The sequence below is a fragment of the Pelophylax lessonae genome, assembly GCF_965119305.1.
Source record: "Pelophylax lessonae genome assembly, chromosome: 3".
NCBI classification, from domain to species: Eukaryota; Metazoa; Chordata; class Amphibia; order Anura; family Ranidae; genus Pelophylax; species Pelophylax lessonae.
In genome coordinates, this window is record NC_138770.1 from 657089520 (window position 1) to 657111637 (window position 22118).

The 22118-nt window shown below is 43.1% G+C and overlaps 1 protein-coding gene across 7 annotated transcripts in view; it reads right to left on the reverse strand.

The window, feature by feature from the left end:
- CCDC88A (coiled-coil domain containing 88A) overlaps positions 1–22118 on the reverse strand; it is a 338561-nt gene that overhangs the window by 47364 nt on the left and 269079 nt on the right. For 4 of the 7 annotated variants that reach the window (XM_082250170.1, XM_082250169.1, XM_082250172.1 and 1 more), the window contains exons 25-27: positions 21373–21587; positions 10410–10487; positions 1931–2134 (exon numbers count right to left, since the gene is read on the reverse strand). In XM_082250170.1, the coding sequence (XP_082106296.1) occupies positions 1931–2134; positions 10410–10487; positions 21373–21587 (497 nt within the window). The remainder of the gene's footprint in view (positions 1–1930; positions 2135–10409; positions 10488–21372; positions 21588–22118) is intronic. The other 3 variants (XM_082250173.1, XM_082250174.1, XM_082250171.1) reach the window with 2 other exon arrangements.

Below are 22118 nucleotides of genomic sequence, written 5' to 3' on the forward strand. Positions count from 1 at the left end.
GGCAGAAGGCGGCCTCCATTCATGCAGAATTTTTTTTCAGAAGCCAGTACTGCCATCATTTTAATTCCAGCCCCTTCGCAAAGTGATATTAAACCCTCAGTTTTTCTAAGCACTGTCAGAAGCTGCTTTAATCACTTACTGAGTATGTAGGATTGCAGGTCCTTTATCTTTAAATCCTTGCCTACATTCCAGACTCCTTTCTCCTGCAGTGTTCCTATGGAGCCGCATTTTCATGCAGGGACTGTGTCTAGGAATATCGCGTGCATCAATAAAAACACACATCCCATAGCCTATAATGGGCTTCTCCTCCCGCCTCTATTTTTTCCAAGACAACAGACAGGCTAAGGACTGCACTGTCCACTGTTAAAAGAGAAGTGTGGGAATTTAAAAAAATTAACCTTACATACTTACCTAGGTAAATGCAGCATCGATCATACACCATGAACCGTTTAAAAATAAAGACCACTGATCGCTTAGCTCTCAGTCTTCAGTGAGCAGACTGTCAGTCACCAGCTCCCTGCTTTGCCCCTCCAGCGCTCACTGGAGTCAGGGCCGGCCCTACCATGGGTCCTGCTGGGTCCATTGGACCCAGGCAGCACTTTGAGAGGGACAGCAAACGGATGCCCAAGATGTTTTTTCCAGCAGTTTTGTGTGTCATCAGTTTGCGTCACATTATGGGCGGCATTTCACCATCTCATACTGCCGCTCGTAGTGCAAACTGATGAGTATGAGGCGGCGGAGTGTCTCCTCCGGTGAACGTCCCTCGCATGATCGTGGTGTGCGCAATGAACTGTGACACCAGCGCACTCCATCTCACGCAGGGTAGGCTAGATCTTCTAGGAGGCGGCAAACAAAGGAGTGACAGGAGGACGGAGGACAGACAATGGGTTTTTGGTGGACCGGTCCAGTGGTGAGTTATTGAAGAATATAATAGTATATATAATAATTTCTACATTTTATATTTTATATAAAATAATGGATGTAGGGTCCTTTTGGTGGGCGTGTTTTTTTTTTTTTTTTGAGGGGTGGGGGGCAGCATTTCATTATTGGACCAGGCAGCACAATGTCTTGGGCCAGCCCTGACTGGAGCGCTGGGCTGTGGAGGGGCAGGAGCGGCTGGCTCAGGCTCTCGGCAGCACGCTGAGAGACTGAGCCAGCTGTCGGTCAGTTATCTGGGGGGATCCCGACATTAAAGTCAGGATACCTCCAGAGTCTGGACTGCTTGAGTGACATAAGCTGACAGCGGACTTCAGCCCGCTGTAGGCTGAATACTGGTCACAAGAGTGAAGAACTAAGTGTACTCCTCTTACCCACAGGAGTAGGGCCAAAAGAGCTTTCTCCTTTAACTCTTTCCTGTAAAGATTAAGTTTAGGAAAGCAGCAGTGACAGAGCAGGAGCCAAAAGCCTAAGTGCTGGGATAAAAAATGTAACAAAGAGCTTACAGGGGAATGTTGATTTTTTGTGCCCAATGTGTTCAGCTTAAAAACACTGAGGGTTTATTACTACAATAGTGATACCATCAAAAGCCTCAATACATCATTTCTGAACAATTTGAGGTTACATTGAGCCCAGTGGTCAGCACACACCTTGAATTATAAGCCTTCATGTGTATAATGGTTTGTAGAGGTTTTTGGAGGTTTTGAGCCTCACCTACCACTGAATACAACAAGCCATGTATAGGCTCAGTTAAAACTATACCAACACAATATTTCCACCATTTTACTGAGAAGGAAATGATGTCCGATTTATTCTGGGTGTAATTCGGTTATAAGAGATGTAATAGAAGAGTAGTAAATTGTTAGCACTCCAGTAAGGTTGCATAAGGTGCATTAGTGGGTTAGAAACAGATTAGTGCATTAATAAAATAACCTAAATTCTATAAAGTACCAAAAAACAGAGCACATTCACATAAAAATTGCACTGCTTATACCTTTACTCTTAGGTATCTGCTTGGTTCTGAAGCTCGAAGCTTGGTTGACTGTTGAAAAGTTGATGGCAGTTGTGGAGAAGGCCATAGTTCCCAAATCTTTCCTCCTTTTGCCCGTGGGAATTTCATCGGGACCCTCCAGATTTTCAGCACTACCTGTCCACTGTCCACCTGCCAGGACCATGGACTGGACCAGGTCATTCATGGCTGGGATGCAAATGAAAGCAAATGAATCAGCATGATACCGTGAGCAATCTTTAGCCAGCTTTGGTTCTCTTGACAGCCACACAAGCATTAGGAAGCGCAACTGCGGGTCACAACAGCTACCAAAGTTCACAAAGCCATTTCAGTTATGACATGCATTCAGTGGGCAATGATGAAAGCAAGTGGACATGTACAGCAAAATGTGCCATTTGTACATTACCCGGAAAGCCTTTAGCATATCCCCACCATGTTACTGCAGCAGTGATGAGCAGCATAGCTTGCCTACAAGTTATGTTGCTTAAGAATGACCGAATGGTATGAAATGGTAAAATAAGCAGTTCAGCGAACGGTTAAAGTGCACCTGTTGTCTACACACTACGCTGGCAGCCATTTTCTAGGATGGACCCAGGATCGACTCTTGAGTTGACTAAAAGACACAATGTGATGCCTTAGTAACAAAACTGCATAAACCAAAGTAAGCTGGACTTTTTAGGTGCCATATACAAAACAAATAATAAAAAAAAAAAAATCAATTTTATAAAATCACATAAAATCATTCCAAGCATTTTTTTTTTTTTTACAGCAAAAGGTCCATTATCTCTTCTCATTGGGAGCTACATGTGTTTTTCATGACAGGTTTCGCCAACTTTGGCTTCCTCGTGAGAAATATTGCTGACAAAATATGCAACCCCAAGAGGTAGTTCCCAAAAACTCCCAATCTGGTGGTTGCCTATAGACAACTGCAATGTGTCACCCAGGGCTGCCATCAGGGGGGTACAGCCCATACAGATGTAGGGGGCCTGGGCATCCCGGGGGGCCCAGTCCCTCGGGATGCCCCGTGCTCCAAGTTGGCACCTATTTTGTTCCTTTCCTCCCCTACACTGACAACTAGTCCCGACTCCTGCTGGTGACACCTGCTGCACTGGCTCCTGACTCCCATCCTGCCGCTGGCCACTGCTGTCAAAATGATTGGTTGCTAGGACCACCTGGCAACCTAGCAACCAATCATATGCATTCACAGGCCCCCACAGAGGAGGAGGATGTAACCTGGTGGTCAGGCCCGGAGGGCCCCGGCCTAAAGCTGTGTAAGGGGCCCCAAAATTTCTGTTGGCTGCCCTGGTGTCACCCATTTAGATTTGTAACAACCTAATTTTTGGTGGATGCTTCTGGTCTTCTATATCTCTCCTACGGTCACTAAATACCACCCAGAGTCGGTTTGTGGATGAACACAAGTAATGCAACAGGGGATTGTGTAAATTCCCCATTTTAAATATCATGAACTACCTCTTGGGGTTGCATATATTGTATTCCAATCTTATGTGCATTTTACAAAACAGAGCCCCCACGAGGGGGAAAAGTAAACTGGCACTTGGCTACAGATTGCCTTCATGGGGTAAACAATATAGTGAAGACAAGGCATTCAATTAGGGTAAAGAAGAGAGATACCATTACATCTCAGCAATAGCGAGAACACTAGAGAAAAGAGCAGGTTCTACTTAGGTCTACTCCTTTTTTTACATTCTTGCCTGCGGTCTTTTTTGCATCAAGTGCCTAGACCAAAACAGATTACCATCAAGTAGAAATTTTAGTTGGTTGTCCAAAGGTAGAAATAAGGAGGCAGGGCAAGGGGGAGACGGGAAGAAGGTTTATAGAGAAAGGACTGAAATAGAAAAGATGTGATCAACCTCTCCAGGTGGCAATAGACTCTCTTCAGGTAGCACAGCCAAGGCTTCCAGGTCTTATCAAACTTCGACTGGGTATTGTTGGGGGGACATGAGAGTTTATAGTTAATCTCTTCAGGTAGCACAGCCAAGGCTTCCAGGGCTTATCAAACTTCGACTGGGTATTGTTGGGGGGGACATGAGAGTTTATAGTTAATCTCTTCAGGTAGCACAGCCAAGGCTTCCAGGGCTTATCAAACTTCGACTGGGTATTGTTGGGGGGGACATGAGAGTTTATAGTTAATCTCTTCAGGTAGCACAGCCAAGGCTTCCAGGGCTTATCAAACTTTGACTGGGTATTGTTGGGGGGACATGAGAGTTTATAGTTAATCTCTTCAGGTAGCACAGCCAAGGCTTCCAGGTCTTATCAAACTTTGACTGGGTATTGTTGGGGGCGACAGAGTTTATAGTTAATCTCTTCAGGTAGCACAGCCAAGGCTTCCAGGTCTTATCAAACTTCGACTGGGTATTGTTGGGGGGACATGAGAGTTTATAGTTAATCTCTTCAGGTAGCACAGCCAAGGCTTCCAGGTCTTATCAAACTTCGACTGGGTATTGTTGGGGAGACATGAGAGTTTATAGTTAAAGAGGAAGTAAACCCTCCTCTACAACTTGTACCTATAGGTAAGCCTATGATAAGGCTTACCTATAGGTACTGTAAATATCTCCTAAACATGTACCGTTTAGGAGATATTTACCTTTAATGCAGCCAGTGACGTCACTGGCGCATGCGCTCTGAAGGAACGGCTGATCGTGCCGTTCCTTCAGAGCCCCGTGCCGTGACCGTCGGCTCCCGTGCGCGGGAGTGACGTCACCGCGGCTCCGGCCAATCAGATGGCCGGATGCTGCGATCCCGGAAGACGGGCGACTGAACATGTCGCTCGTCATACAGGTGAGTGAGCGGCACGGCGGGGGCTCGTTCTAAGGTAAGTATTTCATAATGAGCTAGTATGCGATGCATACTAGCTCATTATGTGTTTCTCTTGCAGGATGTAAAAAAAAAAAAAATTTTAAACGGGTTTACAACCGCTTTAATCTCTTCAGGTAGCACAGGCAAGTCTTCCAGGTCTTATCAAACTTCGACTGGGTATTATTGAGAGTACATGAGAGTTTATCGTTAATCATTATCCAGTTTAGTTTTTTCTGTAACATATTCAAGTGAGAACAGTGACTGGTTCCAACACCTAGCAATGACAATTCTAGCTGCCAGAATAATGTACCATTTTTTCGGGGGTTTAGGAGCCCCAATATCTGGGTTGCATATTTTGTCAGGAATATTTCACCCGAGGAAGCCAATGTTGGCGAAACGTGTCAAGAAAAACATATGTAGCTACCAATGAAGAGAGATACTGCACCTTATGGTGTAAAAAAATCTTGGAATGATTTTATGGAATACCTCAATAAAATTGTTATATTTTTTAAAATTTGTTTTGTGTATGGCACCTAAAAGGTCCTGCTTACTTTTGTTGATGCAGTGTTATATATTTGGAATGTGGTGCCAGTGATATCTTGATCCAAGCCCACCAGATATGTTTCCCTAGTAAGAAAAGTAATTCCCAGAAAATGAGCATGTTGCCGTGTCACCAATACCAGACCACAAAGAGGCCACCTCCACCATGTTAAGACAACGTGTACACTTAACTGCATCTTTATTGTTACAGGGGAGATCAATGCCATTCATAAATCTCAATGCCATTCAGATTTTTTTTGGGTCAGCGATGACGGACAGGTCCATGGCCAGTGCAGGTTACTGCATTTTGAAAAACACAGAATGAATTATTGTTTTAGGATGGCATCCATTTTTAATATACTTGGTAATAAATTTGGAAGTGCCATTTCATAAAGACATTTGAATATGAAGTTTTAAGGATAACTACATTAAAGAATAAAAATGTAATATGTTGCAGCTTACTAATTCTTCGATGCGGTGGTTGCATTGGTTTTCATCTTTCAGGCAAAAAATGTTTTCGGTGAGTACAGAAAATAATCACTGATCGTACCAGAAATGCAGAGAGCTCCTCACTCCCCGGGAGCCGAACTGGAATAATAATACAATTTGTTCTTTCTGTAAACGACTTATCTCCCTGTCCTCCATGTAATGGAGAAAGATAAACATGTTTGAAGTTCAGTCTGGCTGATTACATTGGCTCCCTCCATAGATACTGTGGAGGAGTTAGTGACAGAAGTAATCTTTCATACAGAATAAAGCCAGAAAAGAACCAACATGGGCTCAAACCACCCATGTCCATGTCGTTGGGTCATGTGTGTCCACATTGTTGGTTCTGTTCTGGTTACATTCTTGAGTTATGTACCACATGGGCTCTGACCCACTTGAATGAGAGGCTTTGGGTCAGCTTCTATTAAGGAGTAGTCTCCTTTCATACAGAATAAAACCAGAAAATAACCAACAACATGGGCTCAAACCACCCATGTCCATGTTGTTGGGTCACTTGTGTCCACATTGTTGGTTCTTTTCTGGTTATATTCTTGAGTTACATACCACATGGACTCTGACCCACTTGAATGTGCGGTTTTGGGTCAGCTTCTATTAAAGAGTAGTCTTCTTTCATATATGAGGTGGGCTTTACCACCACTTTTGAAAAGCGTTTTTACAGTGGATCTCATTTCAGAGGTGGCCAAGTGGTGGTTTGCAGGTGTTCAGAAGGTGATACTGCTGCCTCCTAAATACCTGTTATTTTTATGATTCCAGTGGGAATATTGTGATTTACAGTGGGGATTTTACCTTGAAATCCTGCCATTCAAGTCAAGGGGACTGTGCCCCAACCTTGTACCAGGCAATGCGACTTGGTCCCCTTGGTATCAATGGGCACACGATTGGCAAGCAGAATGCCTGTAAAACATGACATGGCATGTTAGAATAGCCACTCTGCGAAGCATCAGATCCACAAAAGACCTAAAGCGCCCACCATGTTCCCTTGTAGATATGGAGTTGGGGGTGGTAAAAATACAGATCAATTGCCTATTTTTACCCCGCTGCCTGTGTGAATGAGGCCAAAATGTGTGCAGGATCAGCAGGTGAAAATAAAATAAAGAAAACCTGAAAAAAATAAAACAAATGCAACCACCACATCTAAGGACTGGTAAGCTAGAGCATATTAAATTGTCGTGTTTGGGTTTAGATATGCTTCAACTGGACAACCAACTGGAGCATGGAGCCATTTTGAGTCCTGGACAAATGAAAAAACAAAAATCTCTAGAATTGGGATATTCAAATTGGATTTTGGCCTCCAGTTTAAGAAACGGCCACTGGTCAGTAGATGTTATCAGGTGAGCACAGTGAACTGCTTCGTACACACAGCTGCGGTGAACGTGCGCCCAAATGTGTGTTAGGGGAGAACGTGATTGTGCTGAACTTTAAGGACATTTCATTGCTACAATGGAATATCCATGATGTCACAAAGTATAATGGTACTTTTATCTTCCCTTTAACTTTGTTCCTATATATAGTATATTACAGTTTGATACAGTCACACGGTTCCTTTATCTATGGTCCTTTTCTTTGCAGTAAGAATATAATTTTTAGTCTGGATTACCTGTTCAATGTATTATATAAAAGGGAGGATTGGTAACAATTATTAGGAGCCTGCAGGATGGATCAATTGTTAATGGGAATAGAACACTCCTTAGGTCATATAGTAATGGGGAAGGCTAAATGCAGCGCCTATGTTCAAAGTGTAGTTACTCACAGCAGATGGATTAAAGATCAGTTCATGACAGAAGCTCAACTTCAGCCCCAACTTTTATTCTCTTTTGGACAGAGTGATGTAGGGATAGAATTTTTCCATCAGTTATTAATAAAAAAAAAAAAATCTATATAACGGTTTGTCCTTCAAAACTGCATGTTCTGTGGGAATGAGGCAAAACTGAATGTTCTCAGGCTATACGCTCTACAGAGCGAATGTATGAATGAGGACATGACCCCAATATGGTCACTAGATGGAGCTGAGGAACATACTTTTTCCCATCATAATAAGTGCCATCTAGTGGCCATAATGTGGTAATTTTCCCATTCACCCATTCGATCTGTTAAGAATATAGCCCTTCCCACAAATCAAATTTATATGCAGTTTTGATGGGTGAACAGCTATGCAATTTTGTTTTATAAATATGCCTCTTTTGCAAAGTTTAAACTGGCCATTCTCTGAAAAATGATTAGCAGGGGATTGCTTCTCAGAGTGCAGCCAAGCAGCGGCTGTCAGGCATTCAAGAGGTGCTCTTGCGACCTCCTGAATGGCTTTTTCATTCTATTTTTAAGGCAAAAGGCAACTTTTAATGGGACTAATGCACTACGAGACCAGCTTTCGGCCTGCGCTTGCAGCACAGTCCCATTGACTTGAATGGCTGGGTTTGACAGGTGGTGCTGCCTGTCAACTCAACATGAAATGTTAAATTTGAACATCCCCCTTTGGGTGTATTGTAGGCTTAAGGTGGGGAGTCAACTGATGCCCACCTGATTGTTTGTATCACACCTTAGCCCCCTGAGTGATAGAGTCTAAGGGGTTGACTTACTAAATGCAAATAGACTGTGCACTTTGCAAACTGCAGTTGCACTCTGCAAGAGCAGTTGCTCCAGAGCTTAATAAACGAGCAGCCCTGCTGACTTCCATCATCCAATCACGTGCAAGCAAAAATGCGGTTTAGATTTTCCTTGCACTTGATTGGGCATTATTAGCAAAGTAATTTTCTTCACCTCATTTACTAAGCTCTGGAGAAACTGCTCTTGCAGAGTGCAACTGCATTTTGCGAAGTGCACAGTCTATTTCCCTTTTGTAAATCAACCCCTTGGTGTCTATAGTGTCCAAGAGACATGAATCAGAAGAGGATTGGAAGAGAATTCTCCTCTATGGACACACAAACTGCATTTCAAACCTGGAGAGGTGGATGAAAGAGCACCAAAGCATTCATTCCAAAATAAACCAAGCCCCAGCATTCTGGAGACCAGGTTGCACCTCTTTTCAGCTGCGATTCCGGTTGGGCTTTTAAAGTGAAACTAAACCCTCCTATACTTTTCAGCCATGGAAGCAGCCATCTTAGCTTCTGTTTGAACTGCAAATGCCATGGTGCTGCAGATGTGATCAGTTATGACACCAGCTATTTGATGCTTTGACAGTTTGGTTGAGGACACAAGCAAATGTGACAGTTAGCAATCCCAGCATTCCAGAAATGTAACTGTTTTTTTAAATGGTTAAATCGATGGGTTTAGTTCCGCTTTAATAGCATTCAGGCTCGGTTCACATTGCCACTAGGATCTGACTTGTGAGAACCCAAGTCGCGTGACATGTGAAATCCCATCTTAGTCAACGGCAGCTGTCTTAGTTAGCACTTCTGAAGTCGCTCCGACTTTAGAAAAGGTTCCTGTACTACTTCAAGGCTACTTCTATCTGACTTGTGCTCATCGACTTTAATGGAAGTCGGCTCCAAGTCAGATCTTCATCAAAATTGATGTGATTTGGATATGACTTTACAGGAAGATTACCCAGGCATTCCCTGAAGTTGCTTCAAAGTAAGGATCGACCGATTATAGGCAAAGCCGAAATATTGGGGGCCGATATGCACTTTCCCCGATATATCGGAATCGGCCCCTGAGGTTACCGATATTGCCGATATTTCGGGAAAGTGCTTGTACCGGAGTGATGCCTGCAGCTAGAGGCATTACCCCGGTACCGGCGTTCATAGCCAATGGTCGGCTGTCTTGTAATGACAACCGATGCGGCTGAGAAGCTGCTCGACTGTAATTACAAGGAGCGGGAGGGGACGTTTTCCCCCCTCCCGCCACCTTCCGCGGCTTGCCCGGTTCTCTCGTCCCACCGGGAGACCCGGACAACCAGCCTGCACGGCCGCCGAAGACTCAATCAAAGCCGCATTCAGCTCTGATCGGGTCTCCATGTAAAAACCCGGAAGTGATGTCATGACATCACTTCCGGGTACTCGGCACCAGATTTAAAAAAATGACAGCATTCAAAACAGCCTTGGCGTTTTTAATGCTTTTAAGTACAGAGGAGGGGGTTGGGGTCTTTTAGACCCCCAGATCCCTCCACAACAGTACCTGTCAAGTGCTAAAAATAAAAGAAAACGAAAATATCGGCCGATACCAATATTCAATGGGCAAAATATCGGTATCGGCAACGAAAAACCGATATCGGTCGATCACTACTTCAAAGTCGCACTCAAGTCGCGTGGCAAAGTGGCACGATTGTTTGCGGCAGTGTGAACCAAGCCTTATAGTGGGAGAGAGGTTCTAACCCTTCCTCACTTTGTCCAAATAGCAAAAAAATAAGTTTTGACTAGCATTACGCTCTTATACTTTTGCTGTGGGTTACTGCATTTTGCATTACTGTATAAGCGTGTAAATCCCTTGAGCGGACCACCTGTCACTGTATGCAAACCCTGGTATATTTCCCCTTTAAATGCCCTGTTCAATGGCGGCAGGACTTGCAGCTTGCATGTTAGGGAAAACAGCGCAGTCTGGGGTAAGCTTAGTGAGTTATTAGTGATGGAAGCCAAGAACAGCTAGCTGAACTGGTTGAATGTCTTACACACAGAGCGGCGGTAGAGGGCCTTCATTTTGTCTTTATCCTTCGGTCTGTTCCTCATAAAAGGCAGTCTTTTCAGTGCTTATGTCACAGCATGGGAAGAAAGAAAAAAATCAAAAAACAAGAAACCAGAGGGAGAAAAAAATAACAGAAATGAGAAAAGGAAGAGGGAGGAGAAGAACATATGGAAGAAGTTAAATGCTGAAAACGAAAGACAGAAATGAGCATGTACCAATCTCAATCTAGCATGCACTACTACACAAGACAGACTAACACCAGTGCATGATGGGCATGGCGGGTGACACAATTTCCCAGTTCTGAACACTTTATGTGACTGCTGGAAAAATGTTTCAATAAACAAAACATTTTTTCCTAAAACTGTATAAAATCCAAATTATTACATAGGCAAAATAAATGTTTTACAGACAGGGGAAGGGGGAATGGGTTATGACCTCTGGTGTGTGTGGTCTGTGCATGGAATTAGAATTTAAAATAAAACGATCATGTACAGGTCCTTCTCAAAAAATTAGCATATTGTGATAAAGTTCATTATTTTCTGTAATGTACTGATAAACATTAGACTTTCATATATTTTAGATTCATTACACACAACTGAAGTAGTGCAAGCCTTTCATTGTTTTAATATTGATGATTTTGGCATACAGCTCATGAAAAAACAAAATTCCTATCTCAAAAAATTAGCATATCATGAAAAGGTTCTCTAAACGAGCTATTAACCTAATCATCTGAATCAACTAATTAACTCTAAACACCTGCAAAAGATTCCTGAGGCTTTTAAAAACTCCCAGCCTGGTTCATTACTCAAAACCGCAATCATGGGTAAGACTGCCGACCTGACTGCTGTCCAGAAGGCCATCATTGACAACCTCAAGCAAGAGGGTAAGACACAGAAAGAAATTTCTGAACGAATAGGCTGTTCCCAGAGTGCTGTATCAAGGCACCTCAGTGGGAAGTCTGTGGGAAGGAAAAAGTGTGGCAGAAAACGCTGCACAACAAGAAGAGGTGACCGGACCCTGAGGAAGACTGGGGAGAGGGAAATGCCAAAATGCCTGAAGTCCAGTGTCAAGTACCCACAGTCAGTGATGGTCTGGGGTGCCATGTCAGCTGCTGGTGTTGGTCCACTGTGTTTTATCAAGGGCAGGGTCAATGCAACTAGCTATCAGGAGATTTTGGAGCACTTCATGCTTCCATCTGCTGAAAAGCTTTATGGAGATGAAGATTTCATTTTTCAGCACGACCTGGCACCTGCTCACAGTGCCAAAACCACTGGTAAATGGTTTACTGACCATGGTATTACTGTGCTCAATTGGCCTGCCAACTCTCCTGACCTGAACCCCATAGAGAATCTGTGGGATGTTGTGAAGAGAAAGTTGAGAGACGCAAGACCAACACTCTGGATGAGCTCAAGGCCGCTATCGAAGCATCCTGGGCCTCCATAACACCTCAGCAGTGCCACAGGCTGATTGCCTCCATGCCACGCCGCATTGAAGCAGTCATTTCTGCAAAAGGATTCCCAACCAAGTATTGAGTGCATAACTGAACATAATTATTTGAAGGTTGACTTTTTTTGTATTAAAAACACTTTTTTTTTATTGGTCGGATGAAATATGCTAATTTTTTGAGATAGGAATTTTGGGTTTTCATGAGCTGTATGCCAAAATCATCAATATAAAAACAATAAAAGGCTTGCACTACTTCAGTTGTGTGTAATGAATCTAAAATATATGAAAGTCTAATGTTTATCAGTACATTACAGAAAATAATGAACTTTATCACAATATGCTAATTTTTTGAGAAGGACCTGTATGTTCTGTAAGTTCTACTGATGAGATATCAATATTATTTTATTTACCCAAAAATACTTTTTGCATACTTGTGATATAATTTCAAAGTTTTGTTGTACCCATTGAGGAAACAATGTCTTGCTTTCTGTGTGGTCTGTGTGACATGAAGGGAACAGAGAGCAAACAAAAATACTTATTCATAGAGCAAAGAGGGGTTCGATCACCTGCCAAGTTTTTATTGCTCATGGACGAGTGGTAGTGAGACTCTGGACTTGGATCTTTAGCTCACAAAAACTAGTCATTGGTTGAGCCCAATGGCATGGATTACGCACTTCTCCACAAAATGGGGCACCTCCCAAGAAATAAGGATCACAATTGAGAAATCTGTGTGTAAATTAGTCAAAAAGACCACCAAATGAATGTCTCAACAGTCCAAAGTCCGTCAGTATTAAAACTAACAGGAAAGCAAAAAGGCAGCAAATGCATTTTGGGGGCCCAAAATTCCCTTTCACAGATATTGTAGCAAAATTATCTACGAACTCAAAAACAAAGCTCTTGGATAAACGCTTGGACAGGAGCAATAATAAATTATACTGTGTGCTCCTTCTGCTTCGTTTGTACACAGACAGACCTTAGTACAACTAAACTGATTAGGGGATTGGAGGACCTTAGTTATGAAGAGCGTCTGCAATCGCTTGATTTATTCTCCCTGGAGAAGAGACGCCTGAGGGGGGACATGATAGCAATTTATAAATATCTCAATGGGGATCTCGGCATAGAAAAACAGCTATTCAGTCGAAGGGATTGCATGAGGACTCGAGGGCATACAATGCGATTAGAGGAGAAGCGTTTTAACCTCAGGCAACGTGGGGGGTTCTTTACTGTTAGGGCTACAAGATTGTGGAATTCTCTATCACAAGAGGTGGTTTCTGCGGGTAGTATGGTAGCTTTCAAAAGACTCTTAGATGTACATCTCAAGGATCAGGACATTAAGGGCTATGTGAGATGATTACGGCCACACACACCTACACAGGTTGAACTGGATGGACTATTGTCTTTATTCAACCTCACCTACTATGTAACTATGATTTCTCAATTTTGGTGACCCATATTTCTTGGGAGGTTCCCATTTTTTGGAAAGCTGCTGGCTCCAACCCATTAGGCTCAACCAATGACTTCTTTGTTTTACAGGTTAAAGATCTGAGTCCATAACCTACCCCTGAGAAATTAAAACTTGGTGGTCTTTCTGGCTTACTTGAAGTTTCTATTGCGGTCTGTGTTTCCATTGGGGACAATCTCTTGGTGTGGTGACTGGGACAGGAGAGGAAATCTCCACCGTATGTCACCACCAGAAACAGAATCACACGTGTGACATGGCCCTAAGTGATTATGAAGCTGGTTACAAGTAAAATGCTACAAAACAACCCATGTAATGTATGTTGGAATGCCTTGCTTTAATGTCTTGCTGTGTAAGCCTCAAAAACAAAAATAATGAATTAGAAAGTCTGTATTCGCTTTTTAAGAAGTCAAGACTGAGAATCTAAGGGGCACATTCACAGTGAGATATGGAAACAGAATCTCTCTTTCTGATCGATGAATGAAGAACAGATGGAGGCCAGACCGAGACTGATCACACACAAAGAAGGAAAGAGTGCAGGAAAGGACAGATGTGAAAATCTGGAGCATCTGGACTTCCTATAACCATCTCAAAGAATAAAGAGAATGAAAACAATACAAATGATGAGAAACTGAACTTCCTATCAATCATAATGTGTCCAAAATTATTTAAGGGATCCAAGTGTAATTTAAAGGGTAAGTCCGCCTAAAACAAATTTCTCCTTGGGCATGAGGCCTTTAAACCTGAATTTGCAGACAAGCTCGCTTTCTGTGGTTAGCTTAAGTGAGTCTCCCTCTCGTTCTCAGACTTAACTTAGCAATTTATTACAAATAATATAGCAGAAGCAGTGAAACCACAGGTCTTGGACTGAGAGCTAAGAACAATAGAAAGAGATCTCCCCACCAAAATCCCTTGTAAAATACAGGAGGTGGGTCAGCCTGCAAGCATTCGACCATAATGGCAATATCGGCTGGGAAGACTGATCCTTCATATGTTGGTAGTACTGAGGCAGTTCAAAGAGAAGTGGTGATGCTTGAATAACTGGAGACCAATCAGTTTACCACAATCACATCAGCTAAGGCAGTGGTCCTCAACTCCGGTCCTCAGGGCCCACTAACAGGCCAGATTTTAGGTATTACCTTGGGGAGATGCAGACTAGAGTACTGCAATCATTGAGCAGCAAATGATATCACCTGGGATTATCAGTTATCTTGCAAACTTGGCCTGTTAGTGGGCCCTGAGGACCAGGGTTGAGGACCAGGGAGCTAAGGGATGCTTTTTGATTGGGTACTGATCTTTTGATATTACAATGGCTCTGTGCACTGCCTTACTGAATTAAGTCACAAAAGGTCATGTCCCATGCTTCTAAGGCAGACTTTCTCAACCTTTATATCATGTACAAACCCTTAAAAGAACCTTCCAGGCTCAGAGAACCCAGCTAATAATTACTATATCTACACCTTGCAGGCCATACACGGTGTGAAATTTGCACAATTCCCCCATCGACACAGACAGTGTTGACAGGGGAATCAGCAATGGTCTTCTCCCGGCGGGGGAAGCCATCCCCACCAGGAGAAGACAGTGATTATCGCTAGCAGCTGCTAGCGATAATTGCAAAAGAATCCAGCCGTGTGGTTGTACCCAAGTTGATCGATTACTTGGTATGATCAGCTGGCCAATTAACAGTTCAAATCTAGACCAGTTCCTGCTGAAGCGGCCGAGATTGCAATCGTGTATGGCCAGCCTTATGATCACTGGGAAGAATACAGAAAGCTCCTTAAATCTGTGGCCATTGGGAACTATCTCACCCTTAGCGATAGCTATAAAGATAAATGTTGTCAGTCATTACTGATCTGTGAGGCATATGTTGCTCATTGCTCAAGGAATCCCTACGCAAGCTCTGGAGGAACCCTGGACCTCCATGGAACCCTGGTTGAGAAAGGATGTTCTAAGGCATTGAACATCAAATAACCTTTTAGGAAGTATTGTACTGATAACTTGAACATAGATTATATCTATATTTAGAGAGCCCCAGAACAGATTCTGGACTCCCACAAAAGGTTCCAAGGCCACAAAATGTCTTCTTTTTTTGTCTCTGCTCCAGTTATTTATTATCATTATTTATTGAGTTTCTGAGGCCAAAATAAAAGCCAACCAGCTCCATGTCTACTTACAGCCCTATAACAGCTGTGAGGGCCAAAGAGGGCAGCAACTGGGAAAATTACCCTCAGGCATAGGTTTCCCACTTTTAGGAAGTATATTAAGTAACTGCACATAGGCCTGTTTGGGCAGTTGTATCTATCCACTGAGAGCATGATGATGAAAGACACCCTCAATCAGCTGTTGCCCACTCATTTTATTGCCTCTCGCTATTATTTGAATGGTTCTGTTGGAGACCTTTTATAGTGCCTGCAACACTTCCGTGCTATGACTGGCTTCCTAATTTTGCTTTAGAGAAATAAACAGACTATGAAAGAATATCAAAGCAAGATCACTTGTGCTATGGGACATCCAATCAAACATGGCACCAGCACACATGCTTTAGTTGCAAGAGCATGAGAGGAGAGGGCCATCTGACATGGGACATCATTCGAGTGGGTTGTTATCAGGAACAAAAAGAATTTGGGGCAAAAAAAGAGTTTTTGTGGTGCTCAAGGATTTAGGCCCCTTTCACACATACAGTCCGTTCAGTTCATCGGTTCAGTCACGTCAAAATGTATCAGTTTTCCATCCGTTTGTCATCCATTTTTTCATTCGTTTTTCATCCATTTTTCATCCATTTTTTTTACATCCATTAAAAACGGATTGTTTGTCCATTTACATCCGTTTTCCGTCCGATCCGTTTTTTTGAAGGATGAAAAATAGGGCATTCATCCGTTCCAAAAAAGGACATTGACAGAAGCAGATGAAAACTGATGTTAACAGATGATCATCCATTGTTATCTGTTTTTACATAGAGGTGCATTGATGTCCATTTTTCATCCGTCAATGGATGGATGAAAAACGGACAAATGGACCGCATGTGTGAAAGGGGCCTAATGTTAACAGGAACAACCCAAAGAAACCAAATGGCTATCCACAGGCATCAGTAAAGTGACAAAAAAATGGGGGTAAGGAGGGCTATTTCCATTTGACAACTTATAAGTTTATAATCATGGACAGAAAATAAGGATAGATCTATTGAGGTGGAAATTCTTTTTTATGCTCTTACTGGGTTCAGATATATGAATAATTTTTAAAGTGTTTCCATAAAGTTTAGAGCGGAGAAATGAAGAGTGCTGCTAATGGTCAATGATTGTCTACCACTGATCTTGTACGTAGAAAAGCCACTCACTGAACGCACAACATATACAAACAACCGGTAACAGAAACACTAGTTGAAAATGCAGTATGGGTAAATTGTAGACTTTACCACATAGAAGGATGAGATACCCTAACATTCAAATTGTGGAAAACTGTTTTAGGCATTACATTTTACAATTTATAATCCAGTACAGAAATAACAACAGCAATACAAGTGTAATACAATGCATTTAGCTACACAAAACTATTCATTCTGCCTGATCAAGCAACACAATTCATTCAATGACACATTTTAAAATATGACAAATTCACAAGTTATTTCAGTTGTTTTGAATAGGTTCTAATACAGTGTTCCAATATAGCCAAAATCTGAGCAGAAGTAAAATCGACAGTAAGGAACAGTCATTGTAAAGCATTCTTGCATTCTTCAAAGAAGTCTCATTTCTTTTTTTTTTATTTGTGTTCTGTCCCCCCAGGGTTACAAGTACTTGTTGTATTTTGTCCCACCTTCCTACATGATGTGGAAGGCTAGCTACGTGGTTGGACAGGATGCTTCCCTAAAGCCTAGTACACACGCAACGAATTTCAGCCGACCGGTCGTCCATCTTTTGTCCAGAGTGGTGTTTTGTTGGTTGGAATGTGCCTAGACTGCACACGAATTTTCCCGCACGACAAAATTCTACTTCAGAAGTGATGTCATGTGTTGGTTTGCTTTCTTTGTGTTCTTTCTTCTCTGAGCATGCCCAGTCTTGCTCATAAGATTTTTCCCTGTCGAAATCTGTACTGACTGCACGAAAATTGGACGTGTTTTGACGGAGGACAAAAATTTTATAGCCTGCACACAAGATTTTTTCGGCCGAAAAGTCAGAGTCGGTTGTCGGAAGCATCATACTAACAAGCCGAAAATCGGCAGATAGGTCGTCGGATGAAAATTCCCGGCCGAATTTTGACTCGTGTGTACGGGCCTTAACTCCAAGACCTGATGACAACGCAGCTAGCAGGGAGACAAGCTGCAGTGATAGCTGGTTCCCATCTTGGGCTCCAAGCTCTTGCCCAAAACAATCTCTGGCAAGTGACAGCCTCCCGCCCCTCTACATTCCTTCTGCTCGTCTCAGGGAAATTGTTAGGAAGCGGAGATATGCACCGGCTGTCAATACAGCCATCTCCTTGCTAGCTGCTATGTTGGACAGCTGTGGGGAGCTTCCCGTTCAACCACACAGCTAACTATCCACATCATGTAGAAAGATAGGACAAAGGACTTCATGTACTTTGTCCCTTGGGTGACAGAACATAAAAAAAGAAACCAGGCTTTTTTTAATTTTAATTGCTCCCTGTGAAAAAAAAAATGACTAATATGTGTTTGTCTCACTGCCAAGGTCTCCCATCTTTGCCCTCTTGAAGAGTTATACCATGTGAAGGAAATTCAACATGTGTGTGACGCACTTTGGGATATACTAGATGCCTGGTTCCACTTACCAGACACTATGTCACTGCTGTGTCCTGTAGTAGCTGGCAGGTGTAGCCACAGTGCACAGGGGACAAGGCACTTGACACACCCAGAAGTGGGTGAAATGCTGACAATTCTTCACCTGGCATAGCTCTTCAAGTGAGCAAAGATTGGTGGCACAGTTAGCAGGAGAGTTATTAGTCCTTTTCTTTTACAGGTAAAGTTTTTTTCACATTTGGCGATTGAGTCACTCCAACCAAAACTTTTTTTTTTTTCTAGATAGATTGGTGAAGGGTTAGAACTAGGGCTGCACGATATTGGGAAAAAAAGTACATTGCGATATTTGGTTTTCAACGATATATATCGCGATATTTCTCTGGGTGGAATGCAGAAGACACTGACAGTGTGGATTAGGCAGAGTCGGGACTCACAGTGGTTGTAGGAGGTAGAAGAACACAGCCCGACATGACATCTGTTGTGTCGATATCGGTTTCCCCTTGCTTTTGGCTGTGATCGGAACTCCGCCCCTCCAGCCCGATGCAATCCAGCCCTCCCAGCTCTGCCTCTAGTCTCCAGCCGACCATTACTCCGCCCATTGTCTCTCCATTGAATCCATTTACAAAACATTACAGCCTGATCCCGCCCCCGTGCACGCCCCCGATGCAGCCAGGAGAGACAATGGGCGGAGCAGGGCGGAGTAATGGTCGGCTGAAGACTATAGGCAGAGCTGGGAGGGCTGGATTGCATCGGGCTGGAGGGGCGGAGTTCCGATCACAGCCGAAAGCAAAACGGATGTGTCGGCTGCCAGCACTGAGTCCTCCTCCTCCCCCCGAGTCCTGACTTCTCCCTGCCTCCATGCCTAATGCTAAATATCGTGTCTTCGGCGATATGAATATCGCCCACGCTCGCAGAACGACAATCGATATCACATCGACTATCGTTCAGCCCAAGTTAGAACCCATGTCAGGGTTTTACTGCTGCTTTCTGTTCTCTTTCAAGAAGGATTTACCCTTACTTTCTGTTCCAGGTCACAGAAACAGGAAATTATAAGAAATCTCCAACAGGGAAAGAGAAAGCCAAACAAAAAATCTATAATATGGTGGGCAAGATTTAAACCTATGTCAGGTTGTTATAGTTGTTTACATCCTTGTTGGAGAGATTCCCTAAATTGCTGTCCCAGTGACATTGAGTTGAGGAGTTCAAACCTGGATATTTGCCAGCACCCCACGGATTTCTTCAGATTAAGTCCAAACGGTGACCAAGAACTAGAAAGCGCAATGTTTCAGAGCCACACAGGACCCCTTCGTCAGGCTTGTGATGAACACATGCCTGATGAAGGGGTTCTGTATAGCTCTGAAGCATTGCACTTTCTTGTTCTTGATGTGTTTAACCTTCAATATAAAAAGACAACGTTTGGACTTAAATCTGAAGAGCCACGGTGTGCTGGCAAATATCTACGCTTGACTGTGCACGTTCCAGTTGGCAGCTGGAGGTTGCTGCAGTACCCATCACCTTAGACCCAATTCCAGTGCGCTGGGAATATGGAAGATTGCTAGGAATTGAGGCAGGACCCAGACAGCAGTAACAACTATATTAAGGTTAAGGGTCCATTCACACTAGCGCGACTTGTCAGGCGACATGGTCGCCTGACAAGTCGCGGTCGGTCGCTCGCCATTGAATAGTACAGGACCCGTTCTAATAGGAGCGACACAAGTCGCTCCGACATAGAAAAAGGGTCCTGTACTACTTTGGGGCGACCTGGAGTTGACTTGCATTGACTTCAATTATATGAAGTCCCTGCAAGTCGCGCCGAGGTCGCGGTGCACGCTGTGCACCGCGACTTCACAGGTCGCCCCAGCAAGTCGTGTCGCGCCAGTCTGAATGGGCGCTAAGAGCCGGTTCACACTACTCCGACTTGGGACACGACTTATGTGCCCTCAAGTCGCCCCAAGTCTCTTGTCATCACAAATTCAATGTAAATGAATGAGAGCCGTCTTAATATGCACTACTGAAGTCGCTCCGACTTTAGAAAAGGTTCCTGTACTACTTCAAGGCGACCTCTATCCGACTTGTGCACATAGACTTCAATGGGATCTAAGTCGGATCCTTATCTTATTTCAAGCGAATTGTTATCAGACTTTCCAGGAAGAAGAAAAAGATTAGCCAGGCATTCCCCACACACAAAGTCTCCTATCATTTAAGTCTCTTCAAAGTAGTGCATAAGTCTCTTCCAAGTCGCTTACAAGTCGCTTACAAGTCTCTAAACAAGTCAAAGTCACGCTAAAAAGTCGCTCCTTCATGGGGTGACTTTCTGGTCGCGGTAGTGTGAACCGGCTCTTAGAGCCCATTCAGACTGGCACGACACGACTTGCTGGGGCGCGCTAGTGTGAATGGACCCTTAAACTGTTTTCCACTCTATCCAAAACAAAAAAGAAACTTTGGCTGGAGTTGCATATCACTTTAAACCATACAGGAACGTGTTTTCAGTGCGGGTGGGTGCTATTATAAATCCATTGTAAAGGTTCCTCATACTCTTTCCCGTCTCTGGGCATGTGAAGCAAGTTAAAAATCAGAGTGGAAGCAAGCTAGTTCCATATAAGAAAATCAGCCTCCAAGCTGAACTAGATAACATGCCAACGTAAACAGGAATTAGGAATGCCCAACCATGTAAGTGGTCTGGTTAAAAAGAAAACAAAAGGCATCCCCTATAAGTAAAGAAACTTGCAAGGCTTTCCAACTTTCTGTCCTAACTTCCATTATATCTCAAGGTTGCTTTTATAAGGGACCTCACCATGTTGAAGCAAGCCCACCGCCTACACACACAGGAAAGCAGCCATTGTCACACAAAAGGCCAAGCCATTGTTTTATTTGCAAAAGAAGAGGCATTGGGCACAAAAGTTCACCATTTCATAGCAACTATGACAAATTTATATATTTCTCATTGTCACTGGCTAAGAACAAAGTGGCTAGTTCCACAGTATGCAAGCAGGAGGCACGCCTAACACCCAAAAGCCTCATTTATTAACAATGCATAATTAAATATAGGAACATTAAGAATGGAAGAGTTTTCCTAAGGCAAACACAGATCTGTAGTAACATTATACATAATGAAATAAAAAAATATGGCTCAGCTGAAAAATCAATATAAAATGTGTGCCTATTTCATACAATTGTGTAAAGAGCACTTGTAGTAACTAAACGTAAAATCGGTTTCTATGCACTACAGTGCAATACTGATCATTGGACAGTAAAAGGCAAGAAAATAATTTGGGTAATGTCATTAAATATACTCACTGCTGCTTTTCTTGGCCCCAAGTGGATGGCCATCCTCAAGTGAATTTGAGCCTACAGATGAGCTGTCTTGGCTGTCCTGAGGAGGTAACTGTAGAAAACCTTCGCTGGACTCCGATCGGGAAGGTGGGAGTGTAAGAGATCTCATGCGGTCACGGCTGACATCTTTCTTGGACTTGATCAGCTTCCTCATCTTTAAAGTTATCCAATTTCCTCTCCTTGAAGGTAAAAGAATTGGACTCTTTACATACGCAACATAGTAATGATCCTTACAAAGTGTTTGTCTTAATATAGCCATTTGGCAAATTCTTTTTAGCAGACTTACAGTATTCTCTAAATCTGTTTTATCAACCTTTTTAAATTGGAGGAATCATTGAGGAAACTTTAAAGCAAGTGTGTCAAACTCAAATTTATCACGGGCCGAATCAGCATTATGGTTGCCCTCAAAGGGCCAGTTGTATCTGTAAAGGCCCGTACACACGTACCGATTGTCGGCCGTAAATATTCGGCCGACGACCGATCGGCCGATTGTAGTCTTGTTAGTATGATGCTTCCGACAGCGCATTTTTGGCCGAACAGAATCTGTCGTGCAAGCATTAAAATTTTTGTTGGCCAACACCAGAACGGCCGATTGTTCGCCAGTCAGTACAGATTTCGGCCGACAGACAGCAGATTAGCAAGACTGGGCATGCTCAGAAAAGAAAAAAGACAAGGAAAGTTAACCAGCACATGACATCACTTCTGCAGTC